At 39.8% G+C, this 20,544-nt stretch overlaps 1 protein-coding gene across 3 annotated transcripts in view; it reads right to left on the reverse strand.

Moving 5' to 3' along the window:
* The window catches only part of cadm1b (cell adhesion molecule 1b), a 169,707-nt gene that overhangs the window by 26,425 nt on the left and 122,738 nt on the right, over nucleotides 1-20,544 (reverse strand). For all 3 annotated transcript variants that reach the window (XM_024804942.2, XM_004558266.5, XM_024804941.2), the window contains 5 exons: nucleotides 17,269-17,421; nucleotides 14,219-14,356; nucleotides 6,196-6,354; nucleotides 3,488-3,584; nucleotides 3,042-3,214 (listed from right to left, as the gene is read on the reverse strand). In XM_024804942.2, the coding sequence (XP_024660710.1) occupies nucleotides 3,042-3,214; nucleotides 3,488-3,584; nucleotides 6,196-6,354; nucleotides 14,219-14,356; nucleotides 17,269-17,421 (720 nt within the window). The remainder of the gene's footprint in view (nucleotides 1-3,041; nucleotides 3,215-3,487; nucleotides 3,585-6,195; nucleotides 6,355-14,218; nucleotides 14,357-17,268; nucleotides 17,422-20,544) is intronic.

Raw genomic sequence — 20,544 nt, forward strand, 5'->3', positions numbered from 1 at the left:
AGTCTCAGGTTACTCTTACAAAGCCCCAGAAAACCATCATCCCTGCTCCAACAGTAGCTGTTTATTCTTCCTTAATTCCTCTAGAGTCTGACAGCTTTTTGCATCCTCTGCACAAGACCTTGTCCCTCCATTAAAATCCTTTTCAATGCTGGCCCTACAATTGGTGAAATGGTGTTGACATGAAGGCCATTACAAACACATTTACTTTCACAAATGCACATCTTTCAGCAACTGCCATAAACATCTGCTCATCAGCTAGACAAAAAAAAAAAAAAGAACTGTTACATTGCTGGTTTTTGACACACAGTTCATGGCTGTCAACATGACCTAAGCAAGCAGACTGAGTAATAATCAAAACAATATCACCAGCAGGAAACCTGCAATCAGCTCTTGCACAAAATCCACAAAAAGCCAATTTTGAACAACAGAGCCTTTCTCATTCGACTCTGCAGCTTTGCGCATGTTAGGCTTAAATGTGAGTGTTGATTTTGGAGGCCAAATTTAACAAACTGCATCAACCCAGCATGGTTTGGGTGGTTTTAAAACCAAGCTGTCCTGTTTCTTTCTGGGTTTTTAATTCGGAGAGAGAGACGATTGGTTCACTTTAAAAACACATAGTTGATATTATTCTATATGCCGCGTGACTCCTCATACCAGTATCGGTGAAAGGAATACAAGTGCTATGACCACAACAAAATGTTTACTGCCACACAGATTGGATATAAAGCATATACATACAAGGAATTACAGTAAAATAATGATAAACATACAGCTTTAAATTTATTTTTTATACCGCTTAAAGGGTAACTCATTGACTTAGTGCCTTTTCCTTCACTTTAACAGTTTAAGCTGTATAATTTACCATGACTGGCATCCAGACTAGATTCGGTGTTACAAAATCCTGCCAGTGAGTACACGCCCGAAACTGCGAATTTTAAGTTTCTTTCCACCCAAAGAAACATCCCCCCTGCACAGGATGAAAGAGAAAACAGCCTCCAGGTTTAAAGGGACAAGCAAACCACAATCTCATCTGAACATCAAGAATCATTTTGATTCCAGCCCCTGACATTTGTTTAAAGCAAAGACTTACAAGCAACCGGCAATAGGTTATGAGTCTTAGGTAAAAAGAAAGAAAATCTATTTGAGGTAACGCAAACATGTATTTTTGTTTATATTTCCTGAGAGCCTAAACAACAGATTCTCATTCCTGGTCTTGTGTATGGTCACTGGCAGACAATGCTGTTGGCACACAGGCAGGAACAAATTGAAACTTGGGAGTGAAATACAAAATGCTTCTCTAAACAGCAGGGAGCAAGCACTCCAAGGAGAGAAAGCTAAACCCACCAACAATGGCTGCACCTGCTGAAAATTTATTTTCCCCTTATCCACATCACCCCTGCCAGCCACCAAAAATAGGAAATTAAGGTCCAAGTAGTGTGTACCTCACTGACATCAAGTTACGAGATTTCTAAATGATGAAGTCCGCGGTGCTTTGTGCAACTTCAAACAGCTACCTCCTGCTGTTCCCCCCTCGGGGATTCAAGTGCAAGTGCCTGATGCCTTTAAACAGTTGTATGGAGAAAAAAAATGTTTTCAGAATTATGTGCAATTGCATCCAAGTAAAATTTACTGGCAACGGCAAAAGTAGTCGAGTTAGTCATTAAATCCCTATGTTTAGATTTTGTTTTGTGTTCCATTTGGTTGTTTTGTTGAGGATTGTACTGTGTTTAAAAGAAAACAAGAAAAACACAAAAACTCCAATTAGTGTGAAAAGGCTGACAGGCATGTTAAGCTAAGAAGAAAATGAGGCCTCAGTGAAGAGAGGTTAACCAAGAGGAGCAAACTGTCTGTGAAATTTAAAGTCAAGTCCTGGGAGAGATGGTCCCTCAATTGCCCTTTACTGGATGGCTGGAGAACACATTGAAATTCCAACCACTTCGACGTAAGTCAACAGCACCACGGCCGATCTTGATCACAGAAAATGAAGTAATAGCCAATATAGTGCATAGTGTTACGCAGTGCTCTTAGGAATATGGTACTGTTTGTGCATGAGTGTGACGATGCATGTCTGTATAATCCTTGTCTCCACTGGTGGTAACGGAAGGTGCATATTTCTGATAACATTTCTAAATGCATCACAGTCTGATAGCATATTTCTGCACAAAGCAAGGTGGCGTCTATTTCCAGACACGGTGCAGACTTTAAAAAAGCGATAACCTTACAAGGAGATACAAAAAACTGCATTAAATTAAAAATGGAAATGAATCAATAAGTGTTTAGTAGACTAGGCGTCAACAGGCATTGACATCAAGGCTAAAAGAAGTGACCTACTCAGAAACTTTTCTTTATCTTTGCTAATTGCTCAACGATAACAACTCAGACATTCTAGGAATGCAATGCTAAATTAGTCAAGTACCTTCTTAAAAGTGTCTGTGTCCTTTATCAGTGAGTGAGCAAAACCAGACAATGAATGATAAGCAATTCCACAGAACGGAGGAAGAACTACAAAACACAAAAAAACCCCACATTTGAATAGTTACATTTGGGCCACACATTCAGGGGAGGTAAGTATAATGTGATATAACATATAGCTGCTTCTGGGTTTCTACTGGGTCTGATTTATTTGCTGCTGCTTCAAAAATAATAATATACCATAACACATCTCTCTATTTGGGTTTTTGACATCCCAGTGTAATGCCAACAGCCACTTTATCCATCCCTTTGTACTCCACATACTTCAGAGTCATCATACATTGATGATACAGCTACAGCTAAAATCTTCAACATGAATTCAAAGCCCTGTGGATTTGTCAGCTGCCGCCACCTTTTAAACTTCCTATTTCTCTAAATAACGGCTAACGTACATCTATGCTTGAAAAGTGGCTGCTTGTATGTACACAGTGTGCCATCACTGTAACACAAAATCATAACCACCAAAGCTGCCGAAGGTCTTTAAGTCTATAAGCTTTTCATAGGAATGATGAGAATCGATGGAGGTATTTAAAATAATAGTGTAAAAAGGAATAAAGTATAACATCTACCATGTACATAGAGGATGTAGTCGACATAAGCCTCTCCTACAGCATTGGACGCCACACAGCGGTAGGTGCCATTGTAGGACTTGTTGAGGTTCTCGATGTAGAGATCAGAGCCGGTGACCACAGCATGAGGCGGCACATCCTCATCTACTCTCAGCCAGTTAATCTGATGGGGACTGGAGAGCACAAATACCACACACATCACTCAGCCTCTGTATATCCATCGTAGAAATCTGAAATAAAGGTCAAATCTGAGAATCTGAGAAGGGCCATTGGCAGGCCCTGTCTAATGATGTAGTTTATACAGCATGCTAACAACTGGTAACATTTAAATGGTACACTGAAATGTAAAGGTTAAGAGGGTATTTGGACTGGCGGGGAAAATAATATACAGTGGAAAATAGAAAATGAAACAGAAGTCTCAAGCACTGAAATGCATCCATACTCACTGTGGCTTTCCTTCAGCGATACATGTCAAATCCAGATTGTCACCCTCTCTGGTTAAACCTTCAGGATATGTCACCACGATCTTTACTTCTGGTTTATCTGGAAGTTAAAGAGATCAGTATTTACAATGCTTCAGTGGTGTAAGCTATAATCCAGCTGACTTTCTTTCTCATACTTGCAGCTAAAGGGTGTGTTAAATGATTATTGGACTCTAAAGCGAAGCGCAGTGAGAAACAGACTTCTAAATGAAAGAAAAACAGTCAATAATGAAACATAGAAGAGTATGAAATGATTATAGATGTGCTCACTAGACATCCAGTCCGTCTGCAGTACCTTATAGTAAAATGGCTTTCCCCCCCCCCTCCTCTTATCAATGCTAGCCAAAGATTGCCAAAATGTCAAGCGGTTGCAGTCAAGCTTTCTCTTTTTCCTTGAAAGGTCAGACAAAACAGTTATCTTCTGAAAAAAAATTAAAATTCTGCACAGACTACAAAAGGGTACCTTAACCTTTCTTTGATGTTTAACAGCGTAAGGCCGTGTGCATTACCTCTTCAATCAATTCACCATTTAAAGAACACCTAAACATCACTGATACCTGAGCAGAAACGTTTTCCCTTATGATTGCTGTACCTCTCAGGCCAAGGCACCATTACACTCTAAGAAACACCAGCTGTACGATAAAGCAGTCAAATACATGCGACACATCTACGGCATGAAGGTCTGAGGATACTACAAGTCTTTCTAAGACCGTATCAACTGCAAGTTATTTATTCCTGTGTGCGCACAGTTCATGCAGGAGTCGTGCAATATGGCAGTGTAATCTACATCGCAGCATGGCGCAAGATCTACACCTGATCACGCTCAGCTATAACGCTGGGTTCAAGAGTCTGTTACTTCTTGCCACTCTGTCTTGCAAGTTTCCAGAGATGTAAAAGGAAAGTGTTTATTGTGGGTTTTGCATAGTTTGCACTTCCTTTGGAGAGATCTGGAAAAAGGAGGATGTACAGTCATGTGAAAAAGAATGTTTTTCACAGGACTCTATGCAAAACTAAATATACCCTATGATGCAATACGTTGTAGAACCACCTTTCGCTACAACAAGTTGAAGTAAGTTTTATCAGCCTCTCACTTTGTTGTGGAAGAATTTTGGCCAAGTTGCTTTGGTTTATTGAGGTTTGTGAGCTTTTTTTTTTAAGCATAGCTCTCTTAATGTCTCACCCCAGCATTTCTGTTTTATGGTATACAGGACATTATTTGGTATAAAGGACAGTGGCTGCAAAGCTCCCAAATCATCAACCCTCCACCACCATGCTTGACAGTTGCTACGAGCTGTTTGTGCTGATATGCCGAGCCTAGTTTTCGCCAAAGGCTTTGCTGTGCTCTCTTAATTGCCCCTTGGGGATAAATAAAGTCTTTCTGATTCTGATTCTGTGCTTTATGGCCAGATATCTCCACTTTGGTCTCGTCTGTCCAAACAAGATTATTCCAGAAGCCTTGCGGTTTGCTCAGATGCAACTTTGCGAATCGTATTTTTAGCGAGAAGAGGCTTTCTCTTGGCAACCCTTCCAAACGAGACATATTTGCTCAGTCTTATTTAAAAAAAAGCAGTCATGAACTTTAACATCTAAAATGCTAACTGAGGCCTGTAGAGTCTGAGATGTCGCTGTTGTTTTAATGTCCACTCACTTGAAGATTATGGCACTGTGTCGAGTCAACACACACCCACATACAAAAGTGCTAATGATCAGTTAATCAAGTGCTTCGTGTTAGCATCACCTGGCTGCTGTTTCCTATGAAAGCTGTAAGGGTGTACTTAGTAGTTAACATTCTTTTTACACTGCTGTTGTTCACCGTGCAGTCAACCATAACGGCCCTTCCAGGTGGCTTCTGTCTGTGTTTACTTTCAAACTCCAACACAAACATTTATGGCTAAGATTACCCACAGAACTCCAGATTAAGTGTACTAGGCTCATAATCACATTGACTTATATTATCTTATTAACCCTTTCCATTCATACAGGTGCCTTTACTGAGATTAGCCTGTGTGTGTTACTAAAAATGCACTTTGTCATCATCTTTTGAAGGCTGAAGGAATTATTATTATTATGCTTTAATTATTTTTGCTGTTTAGAACAGGTTCAAAAGATCATTGTTTCCCAGGTAGTAGTTTCTGCCCAATTTACAACTTTGACTAGGCGGACTCACTCTGGCCTGGTGATGCGGAGACTTGTGCTTGTACTTGTATTTCAGAATTTTCCCAAGTGTCTATTATCAATACAGCCCAAGGTTGTTCATTTTGTCCTCACAGTTGTAAGGATTTGAAAAATCAATACAGCCAAATTCTGTGCCCACTGCTCAACTGTGACAAAATAACCAACACTGTGGTGGATTCTAACTCTGGTAGAGGTATAAATATGCTTCTAGTAACTCTAAAAGAACCCTGTCAGTGCTCTTGCTTATCTGGCTGTGTAGGTTCTCTTATTCTTACATGTAGTATTTTTTACTTACTTTTTTTGCAATCAGAATCAAGTGTTACACCTGAAACATCTTAGGTGTGAAGTGAAATGAAGGACATCTGATATCAATGGCCCAGCCTCACTAATAAGCAGTTAACCCCTCAACTATCCCAGAAAAGAAACAGTTCCCGACACTGTCTGTGGGGCCTCGGTCTAGTTCTAGGCTTGAAAAGACTGAGTTTTGGGTCACTCACAAAGTACTTCCAAGTGTCTTTGAGCCAGGAGGTCCTTTACAGCTGGGTGGTCAATGATGCAGTCCACTGGCATTCCATCATCCTCCTTGGTGACAGAAAATCTTACCCGGCTGGTAACAGTAAACATCCTGTCATACGTCTCCTCAACTGTTGTTTCACCTGGAAAACCATCACAGGGATGACAGGAGGAGAAAGTTAATGGCGAAACAGGGCAAAAACAAATCTGAACTCCTGCAGCAGCAGCAGCAGTCTGCACTGGCTTTAATGAGCAAATAGTCAAAGCTATTAAGAGAGCATTACCTGTCAAAGAGGACTACTTTCAGATGGCATTTACATTTAATTTATGATTCAGTGATGTGGTGCCCAGGCGAGACTTTAGGGGATTCAAAGAGTCCGAAGGCCTTCGATTCTGACGAGAGCAGCGAGGAGCGGCTGGGTCATATCCAGCCTGATAATGAAGGCTTCTGCTGCTCGAGGGTTGAGCATTGTTGGGGCTAACCCTGCAGTAATCTGCTGCCCACTAGGCCCTAGGCTGTCAGAAGGGCATTCATTTAGAGAGCATTACAATGCCACAGGGGCATTGCATTAGCTGCAGTGCTGAGTGTGATGGTTTACTCGCACTTAATGAAGTGAGGAAATAATTACAGCCCCACACTGACCTGCAGCACACTTCCATTTCAGCCTTGTCACAGGGGAGCTGTGCCGGACTCAGTGAGGGCAAAACACTGTTGTTCCACAGTTGATGATCACCAATACACATATATGCGGCCTCTTGATGGATATTAACCCCATGTAACATATACGCACCAACCCAAGACCTGCCTACATAAAATTTAAAGTACTGGGAGCAGTAAGTGGTCAATGCACTTGTGGGCATTAAATTTGACCACACTGCCAGCTGCAATGAGGAAACAGGCAGTCGAAAAAGTGCACTGACCATTTGAAAAGGGTAAGTAAGTAATAACAGTAATAACAGCAGGAATACAGTGTCAGTGTGAAGAGGCTGCATTAAAAAAAAGGGTTTCATCTAAACAACGGCGATCTTGCTAGCCTGCACAAAAATGCATAAAAGTGTTGCAGCATGTGTTTGTGCCCTGCAGTGGGTAAAGGTGAAGGTTCTTTGATTAATCATGTGTACTACTACATCTCAGCGTCCATGTGGACATGCTCACTCTATTTTAGACCACTCAACTGATCTGGTCTTAAAAGACATCTGATTAGAACCTGATATCAGAGCCAAGAGGAGGTGCAGGAGTCTCATTCCCTTGCAGACCACTTGAATTACAATATGCTGCAGGGTTTTAGTGGGTTTTTGGTCCAGTGATGCCAAAAGCATGGTGCCTACTCCAGCTTAATTATGCCATTTAACTTCACTCGAAAAAGCACCACAACAGCAGTAAATGAGTTTATCCCAAACATCTTTAGTTAAAGTTGAGTCCTGTGATCAGTGGGTACTTGTTCCTTTCCAAATAAGAGCAAAAAAAAAAAGTCAATTAAGAGCCGTATTGTCACCATACAATCACAAGGTCAATGAGGGCATTTCCAAGCACACCTGCCAGGAGCAGCGCCCTGCGCGCCAAAGAGTTGGGTGAAGTGGAGTGTAAACTGAAGAGATGCGGTGATTAGCCATTTTTCTCTCGGCCAGTCGCACTAATTGCCTCATAAAATCACAGTGAAGCATTTAGAGCGTGCGATAACAACAATCACGGCAGTTTACGTTATGTTTGTGTCGAATAAAATGTTGGTTTGCAATCTCTGACAGGGTGTACAATATCAATTTGAGGCATGTCAAATCGTAAATAGAAAGGTGCATACAGTATGAGAGAAGATGCTTTAAAAACATGACAACCTTGTCCTGGCCAAAGAAAAGTGTGTCTCTATGTGTGAGAGTTTGCGTGTGTGTGTTTTCAAGCTTCATTCAAAACTCACTTACAAAATTGGCTGGTGTATCCTGTGTCACACCATGTCGTATTGTGAATGGTTGGTGTGTGGCCATGGGTCGTAGCAACAGTCACACTGTGAGATTTTGTTTTATTTTGTTTTTAAATTCTGGCACTCTGGTGCCTTGGTGGAAAAAATCAACTTGGCCAGTAGCAGACACAGGCTCTCACAGATCTCACAGGCTACCAACATTTAAGACTGATGAATAACAGTCTTACCAGGTTTCATAATTGCACAGTGTAAAGAAAACTTGATGAAAATGTTTCAGGATTTGACACCATAAATTAAATATATGGTTGGAATTCTTTAAATACAATGTAAAAGCCTTAGCCAACCCCTTATTTCTTTATATTTTGTAAGAACTGGTAAATGCACAAACTTAAATGCAAATACAGCATATAAGGCAAAAAACCAGACTTTCCACAATTCTGACAAGTATGAAAGTCAATATTTGGCATGATCACGTTCATTCTACAGCACAGCATGAACTCTCTTAGGCGGGCGTTCTTGTAATTTGTAATTTGTAATCCTTAGGAATAGTTCTCCAGACTTCTTGAAGGACATTCAAAGCTCTTCTTTGGATTTTGGCTGTCTTATGCTCTCATGTCTGTCAAGATGATCCCACACTGCGTCACTGATGTTGAGGTCCAGGCTCTGGAGAGGCCACTGTGTGTTTTCCTATCCGGGTATGCTTTTACTGCATTGGCAGTGTTTTTAGAATCATTGTCATGCTGAAAAATGAAGTCATTGCCAATCAGACACATTCCAGAGGATATTTCATGGTGGTTTACAATTTGATTTTCCATGCTCATAATTCCATCAATTTTAACAAGATCCGTTAACCACTGGCTTTAATGCAGCTCCAAAGCCTAAAAACCTCCAGATGGCTGTAAGACAGTGACTACTGTACCTCTTTCCTGACCTCCACCATGCATATTGACAGTGATTTCAACCAAACTTTTCATTTTTGAATTCATCACTCCATATGAACTGTTACCACCGATTTTCAGTCCAATTCTTGTGTAATTTGGGATACCTTAGCCTTTTAGTTTTGATAGCCACCCTTCCACTGAGACCATTTCTGATGAGGCTTCAGTGAACATTAGATGGATCAGATGATGCTCTCATGCTGTGTTTCAGATCTTTGCTGGAATTTGTCCCATTTCTTAAGGGTATGCCCTTTAGATACTATCCATCTGCTGTAAGACTGACACTTATTTGTCCACCACTTATCCAGTTTCCTCAATGTTTTAATGACACACTGCACACGTGCATAACAACTGCAAAGTGGTTTTAGTTAATAGTTCTTTGGGAATGCAAAGATCTATTTTATGCCTGTCAAACGGTGTTATCTTTGGCATTTGTCATAGATTGAACTAAAGAAATGGGAACAAATGATGCGGTTTTGTAACAGGCTGCTAGTAAAGTACTTAAAGATACAATTTAATATTGATTCTTTGCTAAGTTGCCTGTTATGTGCAGATGCAACACACGTCATCCCTTGAGTTAGGAGGCTTTTTTATTAAATTATTTATTGAATGATTTATAGGTCAGCGCTAAACCGCTTAACAAATAATAAAAAAATTGCTCTGAAAATTGGACTGGACTAAAAATGACTGGAACAGGCAGCCAGTGCCTAAAGAAAAACTGAAATGCCTTCAGAAATTCTGGAGAACTGTTGTTCAAAGACACTTAAAAGAATTACAACAAAGTCTGGCAGCAAAATATAAAGAAATGACTAAGCTTCGCACAGTACAGTTTTTCTTTATAAAGAGATTAAGTGATCAATAAATACGTGAAATTGTGGCAAAATAATGAACTAATCAAATTAAGCCGTAATTGGTGCCCATCTAATTTTTTATAATCATTTTAGGCTAATTGCATTTTGTGGGAAATAATCAGCTGGATAGCAAAAACTTGTAGAGTGATGACATAATTTGATGAATTGATTGATGTGATTTTATAGAAATTTTTAGAAAATAATAGAATGAATTATATTAAAACACTAATGCTGTTCACTTTATGTGATCGAGCAAATGGGCTCTGACCCAGAGGTGGGCATGTGCGGCCACAGGCCGACTACAGGAATGCCACTTTATTCTGAGACACATTGAGCATGAGCGCCTGGAGAGAGGACAGCAGTTTTACATCTTTGCATTATTGGCCACTTATGTTAACTAACATAAACCCAGCTCTTAAATCATATGGCACACTGCTTTATTGAGAAATCTTGTGTGTTGTATCAAAATATTTTAAGCTTTTTGAACGTCACTTCAGGTGAAGCTGTGTCATTATACATGTCAGGGAAAATTACCATTTGACTCTGTGACTGACACTGTGTGATAAAGGCAGTGTTTATGTATTTTTTTTATTCTAAGATAAGCAGTTCAACTTTTTTTGTCACCCCAACATCAGAAATGAATCTGACACCCTCGTGACACCTGCTTTTTATGCCTTGGTTGCCTTGCCTTGAATCTTGATTTAATCGCTGAATTTATTATTAAAAACAGCTTTTGCAATTAGTTCTGTCAGAAACGCTAAAGGTAATGAGCTATCTTGATGTTTGCTCCAACAGTAGTTAGCTTATGAAGCAGATGTGAATCCTATGTAATAGATAGAAGAGGTACGATATGTGTGACTTTTTTTGTAGTAACTACTGAAAATCCAGTTATTGGCTGATGTAACTGATGATTCAAGTAAAAACAAATGGGTTTTTATGTCATTTTATTTTCTTCTGCTTTTTTGTGGTATGTAACAACCTCTCCGCCTTAAAAAAAAAAGAGCTGTCTCTGTGCAATGTCAAGAGGACTTTCTGCCAAATTAGCCCCAATCCGCCTTGTGTAACTGTGTCTGCCTGAAAGTCCCATGGTGTTGTGTCTTTCATTTGACAGTACAAAATACCAAAGGGACAGGTAACACTTTTCAAGGTCAGGAAAATAGCACCACTTACCCTTGTCTTGGCATTTTCATGAACAAAAGCGTCTTTAATTTGACTTCTACGATCAGTTCTGCTTTGTTTCGAGTCTTCTTATTAAATTCTTTTAAAACGAAAACCAGTAGAAAATCATGGGGAAACAAAGTTCTGCACCGCATCTTGACAACTCATACAGAGTTATTAACGATGTACAGGCCAACCAACGCTTGTCAATTACCAGTGTCATCCAAGACCCAGATGAGGAAAACAACCGTGCATCAGGTCATGGAAGGACTCAAATCTGAATGCAGAGGAGATTTGAGAGTTGCAGCAGAGATGTCAAATCAAACGCTCTTGTGAGCATCGAGCACTGATCAATCCCAGTGCAATCAAGCATAACCGCTTCTCAGGGTGACATTTTCTTTCAGTCAGTTTCTAACCCGGGTCTTCTGCCTGCCAACACACTGCAGAGCCACCAGTGATCAAGCTCTTTTGGCGAGGCTTAGACAGTAAACTGCTAGAGGTATTTCGATTAGCAATGCAGAGAAAATGAAAATGATAAAGATTTTTAACTTGCTCCGTTCACTCGATATAAGATAAGGCGAGTTACGCTGGGGACCCTGGAGATGTAAGGAAAATACACTGTGAGTGACTTAACCTGTACAGTAAGCAGTCGGGGCTCCTGTGACGCAAAGCACAAAGAAGTGATTAAAATGCTTTAAACCCTCGGTGTTCAATTGCTACAATTTGTCAAAATTGATACTCTGAGACACAACACATATTTTAAGATTCAGTGTGACTTACAGTTACCAAGGATATCATTATCTCAGATGTCACCGTAAATAAACATCCATAAATTTGCTTAGAAATCAGAAACAGAAAGACACTGCTCATTACTCCAGAACCTGTCTGAGAATTGCCAAGTTTTTAAATTACTCTTGTTTCTGCATCCATTACAATAAAGAACATCCATCAATCCATTTCCTTAACTGCTTATCCAATTCAGGGTCTGGAGCCGATCCCAGCTGACAGGGTATGCCCTGGGCAGGTCTCCGAGGCCACCACAGGGCACAATAAGGAACAGATAATAGTTAATTTGGTGGAAATTTAATGGTGCCAATTTGCCACAAGATAAGTGGTTAAAAGATCTTTGATAGCTCAAAGGACAAAGCAGGTGTTGACATATATAGAAAGCATTACGGTAGCTATACGTCATTACGGTGATACTGAAATGTACTCGAGCTTACAAGCAGTGAAAAATAGATTATTTGACCTGTATTGGGAATTTATTAAAATATTTTAAAAGCAGCTCTTTTGATGTAATATTGTCGAATGTAATTTTTTGTTATTTAGATGCCAGGATGTTCAGTAACAAAAGGGGACAGAATAGCATTACATACCAAAAAAAGGTAAACCTTGACTTTGGAATACTTGCTCATATAAGTTCCAAAAGTCAAAAATAAACCAGCTCAAGTGCATCAAATTAAAAACAAGGGCAAAAAAATTAATAACGTTTTATTTTATCAGTTAAGATATTCAAATTTTTCAAAATGATTTTTTAAACTGTATATTAATTCAAAATCTTTCAAAGTTGAACTTGAAAGTTCAGCTTTTGAGTTTTTAGTGTGTTTTCAATAAATGGAATATTTCAAATTCATTATAAAATCCAAAGCCTGCTACTTTTCAAAGCTCCTCTTAAATTTTCCGCGTGTGGCGTCACATGATCGCCTGTAAATTTGGAAAAAAAGCATTAAAACATTAAATGCAGCTGTCCAACAGAACAGATCTCTTCCTGTACTCAGCAGACGAGCACTCGGCTCCACTACATTTGAAATAACACTGCAGATGTCATTTATGCTAACAAGCATTTTGTGTGCTGAGTCTCTCGCAGGCCACAGCCCATCAGTCCCGTACCTGCCAGCATGATAAATGGTTGCAGAAGCAATTCGGCCAATTTGAAAGAGTGTGTAAATTAGGCCAAGGATTTCTTTATTACCGGCACGACTGTCTCGCCCACATACATACGTAAGACAAACATGATCAGAGAGATTCTATAAAACTACTGAGATGTGTGCATGTGAATCTCAATCTGAGCGGGAGCTAATGAATTGTTTAGCACGTCCATAATGAGAAGTGATTTGTGTTTCCTTGGGTACAGGAGGACGTGACTTTCTGGCTTTCTTTATGTATCCACTGCCACTATGGATTAGCCCTGCTCAGCATGTCAGGGGCATTTCACTGATCTAACCATCCTGTTGTCTCTTCTTTCCTTACACAACACTCAACAACTCATAAACAGAAATTGACTTCGACTCCTGTAGGGAACACTGGAGGCACAGATGGCATTTAGCTTCAGATTCACTCTTGTCTAAATATTTCATCTCTCAACAAGCCAAATGAATCCTCTCCATTCTAATACATATATAATTTGACAACAAGCTCTGAGACATCCACTCTGTGTAAATACGATATGACTAAAACGAATATCTCCCTAGTTGTATAATAAGTATATCATGAATAATTGATGACCCCCTAATCATAACGGAGAGGTAATAAGGCTTTCTCACCACTCCACATTACATCCCTGTTTCTGAGCAGCCTACAGCCGGCCTTAGGCGGAAAATGCATGGAGGAGAAATGTGCAAATAACCATGTTTGCTATGTATGGATGGTTTAAAGAAAATACAAAGATGTAGCGTTTAGTAGCTTTAGAAAACATATTCCATCAGGAGACGGAGTGTAACCAGTAAATATTTAAGCAATTTTAAATCTGAACTTGGATCTGTGAAATGAAAATTACAGTATGAAAATGCCTTTAAGGCAAATGTTTTCGAAAATTTATGAGAAAAATAACACAGGCCCGAATTGCAGGTCTTGCAGTTGCGGTTGCATAGTTTGTTGATTACATAGTGGAGCTGAGCAGGCAGCACAGGCTGAAGGACGGGTGGGAGGGGGGTTACACACAAGAAAAAAAAGAAAAGAAAAGAAAGAAAGCAAGCACTGTCTTTCTGCAGCTGTGTATGCCAGACTGGATTATCTTCTTATATGTGTCAGTCAACATAATCAGTACAACACACATTAATGTTTTGGAGTAGAATTCCGTTTTATTCACAGAAGAAGTGCCTGGAGCATGTGAAGCAAACTGGGTGAGGCTGTTATTCTACTGACCTGTCAGTTCTTCCTCCCCTTTCATCCATCTGATGTAGGCGGCTGGCTTGCCGCCAATGGCTGTGCAGGTGAGCTCCGTCTCGTTCCCCTCGCTGACCACATCCTCGCGGCTCTCGATGATTGGGCTGCCTGGCGGGACTGACCCAGAACAATGGCAGAGGCAGCACATAGACACACAGACAAAAATCTATTAAAACTTTACAATAAAGTTTCAAATACTTAAATACTGGGTAAAGTCACTATTCCTCACTATTAGTAAGCTACCTGTTCACACTGATCGTCAGTGAATACATAAGTTTCAGCTTTTACTGATTTACAGTGCTCTCCATAACAGTTGGGACGATGATACATTTTTTTGTAGTTTTGCATCTGTGCACCATCACAATAAATTAATCAGTCAATATGTGATGGAAGCACACAAACTTAACAAACTGGTTATACACAGTTCCCCATTTTCAGAGGCTCAAAATCAATATAAACATAAAGACTCTTTGTACTTGGATGGAAAAACTTTTAGAACCCACGGACATCACAAAGTGTTGTTTCCCCTTTGAGATGCTCCGCTACCCCTTTACTGCAGCCACCTTTGTATCAAATAATGGAAAAGCATGCTCTGTTGAGCTCAGATCATGTGACTGATTTGGCCATTGAACAATATCCCATTTCTTTACCTTAAGAAACTCTTGGGTTGCTTTTGCAGTACACTTTGGGTCATTTGTACTGATCAGTCTGCAGCATTTGGTTGAATCTCTTCTATCAGCAGTCGCATCGTCACAATGCTGCCCCCACTATGTCTAACAGGTTTCATCCTTTTCCCATCATTCTGGTATTTCATTTGTCCAAAGATCTAACCTGACCTTTGTGCTCTTGAGTGTAATTAGTGGTTTTCACCTTCTAAACTCTCTGCATTTCCATTCATGAATGCATCTCCGAATTGTGGACTTTGATTGTCTTCTGCCTAATAATGGCATTAACATTTCTCATATTTAAAATTAAATTAATGACAGCAATAAATGACAGCACGTCTGCTGTATTTGTCATAAAATAACAAGGGAATAGGCCTCACATGGCCATGAGACTACTTGCCAGTCAATTAGACCAATAATTTACATTTTTTCTTGAATTAAACCTGTAAGTCTGCACTTCAATCACGTATTGTTGAAATTACACTCCACTGTGGTGGTGTACAGAGGCAAAACTACAAGTATTGTGTCTTCAGTATGAGGAATAATAATTATAGATTCAATATAAGGACTCACATATCTCAGCGAATTCTTGGAAGGAGATGGACACGATTATACAAAGAAGTGGAATAACTTGAGCGACAGATATACCAAACAAAAAAAAGACACTACTGCAAATAAAGGGGATCCAAGAAGGAAAAAAGAGCCAGGATTTTGTTTGTTTCTATTGTGGCTAGCACTGCATAGGTGCACCACAAGGCAATTAACAGCATGCACAAGCATGAATGCTAGCAACGGCATCGTAGTAGGCACTTAAAAGACTCACCACAGTAGTTTAAAGTAGCCGTTAGTGTGAGAGGTTGAAAATGATGTTGCCTCACCAGCTATGACAGATATCTAGTCTTTTCGCAGATTTTTGGGGAAGCAATAACAGAAATACTCTATTTTCTCATAAAAAAGAAAAGAAACTTGAGTGAATGTGGCAAGGATAAACTACAGGCTAACATTAAGCAGTGTTCTGTTATTGTCTAAGGAGATCCAATCTTTTCCATGTTCTCGTTTGAAAGCATGCACAATCCAAGCAAAGCTTTAATTTAGAATGTTAACCTTATGGAGAGTAGAAAACAACTGAAAACAAAAAAAAATCTTTTTTGTTTGTTCTGCTGTGAGGTTGTGACACATCATCATTTCATGCTGATATAGTGAACTGGTTCATATTTTTAAATCATATAATTATCATTTATTTAAAGTTTTGTTATACCATCTGGAAAATGGGAGCCTGATACTCGTTTGTATATTTGATAACTTTGACGATTTCTACCAACTCACATGAGAAATATAGTTTTATTTAGATGCTACTAGAATAGACAAGCTGTTACAGACTAAAATATATTTTCATTTGTAACAGCTTGTCTGCATTTCAGATGCTTTTGCAGTTGTTCATATCATACCTGTCTAAATGAACGGACGTGTGCTTATTCTAATCACTGCAGGTGCCTACACAAGAGGTCATATGACTCACATTTTTATTTTATTCATCCCAAGAGGGGCTTAAGTAGCTGATATGAGTTGCGTGATAATCTGCACAGTGTCGTGACAATCCATCAAACAAGTGGCAGACCAACAAACCACATTACCTCAATTACTGTTGTTTTTTTTTTTTTATTAGGTGAGTAAAAGGAGTTTGTGATGCATTCATTAACACCTTCAGCTAGCATGAGTCACGAATCTATCTCCTTGCATTTCTTTTAAGCTAATGTTAAACAAGCATATGTGATTAGAACCTATGGGTGTAAAAAGAGGATGGGGAACAGTTCTCCCTCATCCCTTGTATTACTCATCACAGCAAACTTGCTGAACTTCAGTTACTTGAAAGAAAAAAGTCAGCAGGGTGCTTATTTCAAGGACTCTTCAATGCAACCTTTAGTTCAGAAATACTGCAGCTAGGTTTCAATTGTACAACTAGAGTAATTACTTTAAAGTGCTTTTAATTCCTTTCAATCCCCCAGGATGTCTGCATGTATAATAAAGCTTAACTAGAGTAATTTCACTCCAAAGCATCAAAGTGTGGCACAGCTGACTCTCAATAGGGAATCATTTGGAGCAGCCAAGTCAACATTCACCGGGATTCACATAGTCAACACAGCTGCCAAAACCAACGCGGTCTGAGCCATCAGTTTCAGCATCTGCTCCTTTTCGTTATGCTGTTGAGCACCGCGAGAGCCTAATTGGCTGACATTTTGTTTCAGTTGCTAAAGATAACAGGATCAAAGATTACTATTATTTCATATTCACCGTCTATAATGGAGCAAAATAAAACAAAAGACTGTGTGCGCGTGAGGTTCACACATGTGTCCTCACACCTACCTAGGACAGTGATGTCTGCGTAGGCTTCCTGAGGAGGATCTGTGTAGAGCTGGCACACATAGCGTCCCTCATCGGAGAGTGACACATTGGACAGAGACACCCGCAGTTCGTTGTCAGAGAAATTCACCAGCTGGAACCGGCTGTCCTTGAGAGCTGTGGGGATACATGTGAGACAGAGACAGTGAGGATACAGAGTACAGGGACACAAACACGGGACATGGGGTGAGAAAGAAGGGGGACGGGTGGGGGAAATGGGAAGTGGTGGAGAGTGGTGAGAACGAGAGAGAGGACGGAGAAAGACAAAAGAGACAGTAGAAAATGAGACTGAGGAGAGAATGTGGTGGGCAGAGTGCTGCTCTTTTGTGGGCTTTCTCCTTAATTGAGTAAAAGAAAAGTGAGTTTCAAAATGATTCATACAAGTTGATTTATAAAGTAGCTTTACAGTCCGAAGAGCACTCGCAAAGAAAGGAAAGTGTGAAGAGTGCTCATGAAGACTCCTAACAAGCTAGGAACTCTTAAAATGGGCTGCGGCTGGTCATGGATGGATGCATCAAACTCACATATTCCACAAAAAGGAGAGGCATTCAAACATACATAATGAATTAAATCACTGTGTGCAAGAAGAGAGGCTCGGATGCCTCAAACTCTAAATCAAAAGTAGACAAGAATATGTATACTAATGCCTGTATAGACTGGCTGAAATTTCTTTTAATGTCATCAAACTAGGTTAGCCATCTCTGAGTTTTACCCACTGCGTTTCATTTAGGTCAGCCCTCATCCCAGAGCACTCTTTTACATAAACAGCTTTGGTTGATTTGATTGGGAGCCCTTTTGATGTTTTGACCTGCCTTCTTTATCAAGCCCTCTCTGCATCTGTCGAGCTAACGAACTCAATTCAGCCCCCTTAAAGCGCAGGGAGTTTATTATTCCCATCAGGCTTTACACTTAGCATCATGATCATTACCCAAGGTCTCGGGGCAGTGTCAACATGAAACCTCATTCCCTGATATAATTTGAGAGCTCTTTGGAAGTCTCTCCTCAAAGGGAAACAATGACACTGATGCACTTTGAGAATCCGAGCACCTGCTAGGGAGGGAAACCCTTCACTTGTGAGATGCTGATGGCAGTTTACACAAAGCTGTTTCATAACTGGCTCGCTGCTTACATAAGAGCGTGGATGATGCACAGTGTCTGCTGTTTATTAGAATGTGCATATTTTCCACCAAAATATGTCTAATGATTACATTCATTAGCCTATTAAATATCAGGAAATATGATGGCTTTATGAAAAAAAAATTATCTCACATTAAAATGTTATCCAGTCTAAGATCATGCTTATTAATATAAAAGTAGAACATATTCCAACTCAAAGAGCTTAAAAGAAAGATAATTAGTTAATTGTCTTACAATTTTGGCAAAAAATAGCAACAAACAGTCCATTGTTCATCATGTAAACTCACAAGTAAATCAATAATCACAGCAGCCAGTGAGACTGCTCTCATCAGGAAGTCAGAAAGTCAAATTCAAGGATTGGACATCCTTTCTCTGGTGCTTTGAAATGGTGATGAGCTAATCAAAACTGAGAGCTGTAATCACATTTGTTGTGCACAACAGTACTAGGTCCACCAACCAGCAGCCGGAACTATTTAATGAATCAAAAAATTGGTAAGAATACATATATATGATCTGTGTACTTTTTGTACTTTTCTTGGAAAGCCTTTCATAATCAAAGTGCAATTTATAAACAGTTCTGGAATCACATTACTTGTGTCAATCTGTAAGACACATTTAGTTAGAATGGGCCTTAAGTTATGGTCCTTGAACACTTAGAAAGAGAGTGACATCTGGACTTTCTCTAAATGCTCCGATGATCCGATGCTTCACAGTATCCTACTTATGAAGTCCTTCATGAATACACATTTATTTCCTGTCAAATTTAGAACACTTGTGGTATATTTTATATCAGTAATTTAGTATTTGTGCCTGTACATTACAAGTAGGGCTGAAGCGGAAAAGGGGGATGTCTCATATTTCTGTGCTCCAATCACAATTTAGGAACATTTAAATCAAAACGCTCGCTTATGGTGCCAGGTCCCCACCGCATACTTATGAAGTAGATTGGCTGAGCTTTTGCATATTAAAGTCAAATATATTTCAATCAGCCACAATTCTTCACGTCGTAAAGAAGTACTGCTATAACCGGCGTACTTGTTACGACAAAGCAGTGATATGGCATTTGCACTGAGTTTCTAGGCATCAGAATCTTGTAAATCCAGCGCTTAGTGTATTGCTGCTTGGGTTTAGATCTCTGCCAACTCCTAAGCTTTTTACTGATGCGTGAAGATTGATGAAAGTGAAACAAGGTGGTAAAGTTGTTGCTAGACCGCTAAACAATTAGCTGAAACTTGTTGTAAAGCTCAATAAAGTCTAGGAAAGATGCAGCTTTGGCTGGTAATTCTCTGCACACTCCTAACTATGAATGAACCCTTTCACACTGTCACATTGGGTTGACGCTCTCACTTTATTTGTATTAAAAAAAAAAAGTCTTTATAACAGCCTTATAACTGTAACAGCAACCAGTTTCCAGAAGCTCTAAACCTACCAGGTCTGACGTTGAAACAAAAGCCTTTCGGCAGTATCATTTTAAACCTTTGTAACACAAAGTCAGACAACTCCTGAGAAGATGCAGTGAATAAATAATGGTGTTCAATTGCATCACCATCCAAAGAGGTCCACCTTCGCTGATAAAGGCTCATTTTTCCCATTTCAGATGACAAGTCTGCCAAATTGCATGTCATTTCGCATGTATCTGGCACAATAAATGGCTCACCCTAACAAGACTCGCTCCGCTTCTACCTGTGACATAATTCATCTTTATTTGCTGCAGCAGAAATTTGTTTATATGGCCTTCCCTGGTACTGTAAAGCTGTTATCGTTTTGGTATTTCTGTGCGTATCTGTGTTTCTGCGGCTGCCGCTTTGCTTGTAGCCACTGTTCTGGCTCCTGGTGTGTCTCTGTGTCACTGCTGTTTACTTCCTTGTATACAAAGATCTGCCACTGTGTCAGGCGGCCCTGTTGACAGGTAACAATGCCACTGGCCGAGGGGGGTCCCAGCAGAACCAGCAGTCCTTTAGGAACAGAGCCTAGAATAGCGCTGCTATGGGGTTCACTAAACCCCATTACCAGAAGCACAAATATGCAGCGGCGGACCAGAAACACTCCAGCCAAACATATACTCAGATCTAATCGTGGATAAACAAAACTGCTTGTTTTTTG

The sequence above is a fragment of the Maylandia zebra genome, linkage group LG14 (genome assembly GCF_041146795.1).
Source record: "Maylandia zebra isolate NMK-2024a linkage group LG14, Mzebra_GT3a, whole genome shotgun sequence".
Classification (NCBI taxonomy): domain Eukaryota; kingdom Metazoa; phylum Chordata; class Actinopteri; order Cichliformes; family Cichlidae; genus Maylandia; species Maylandia zebra.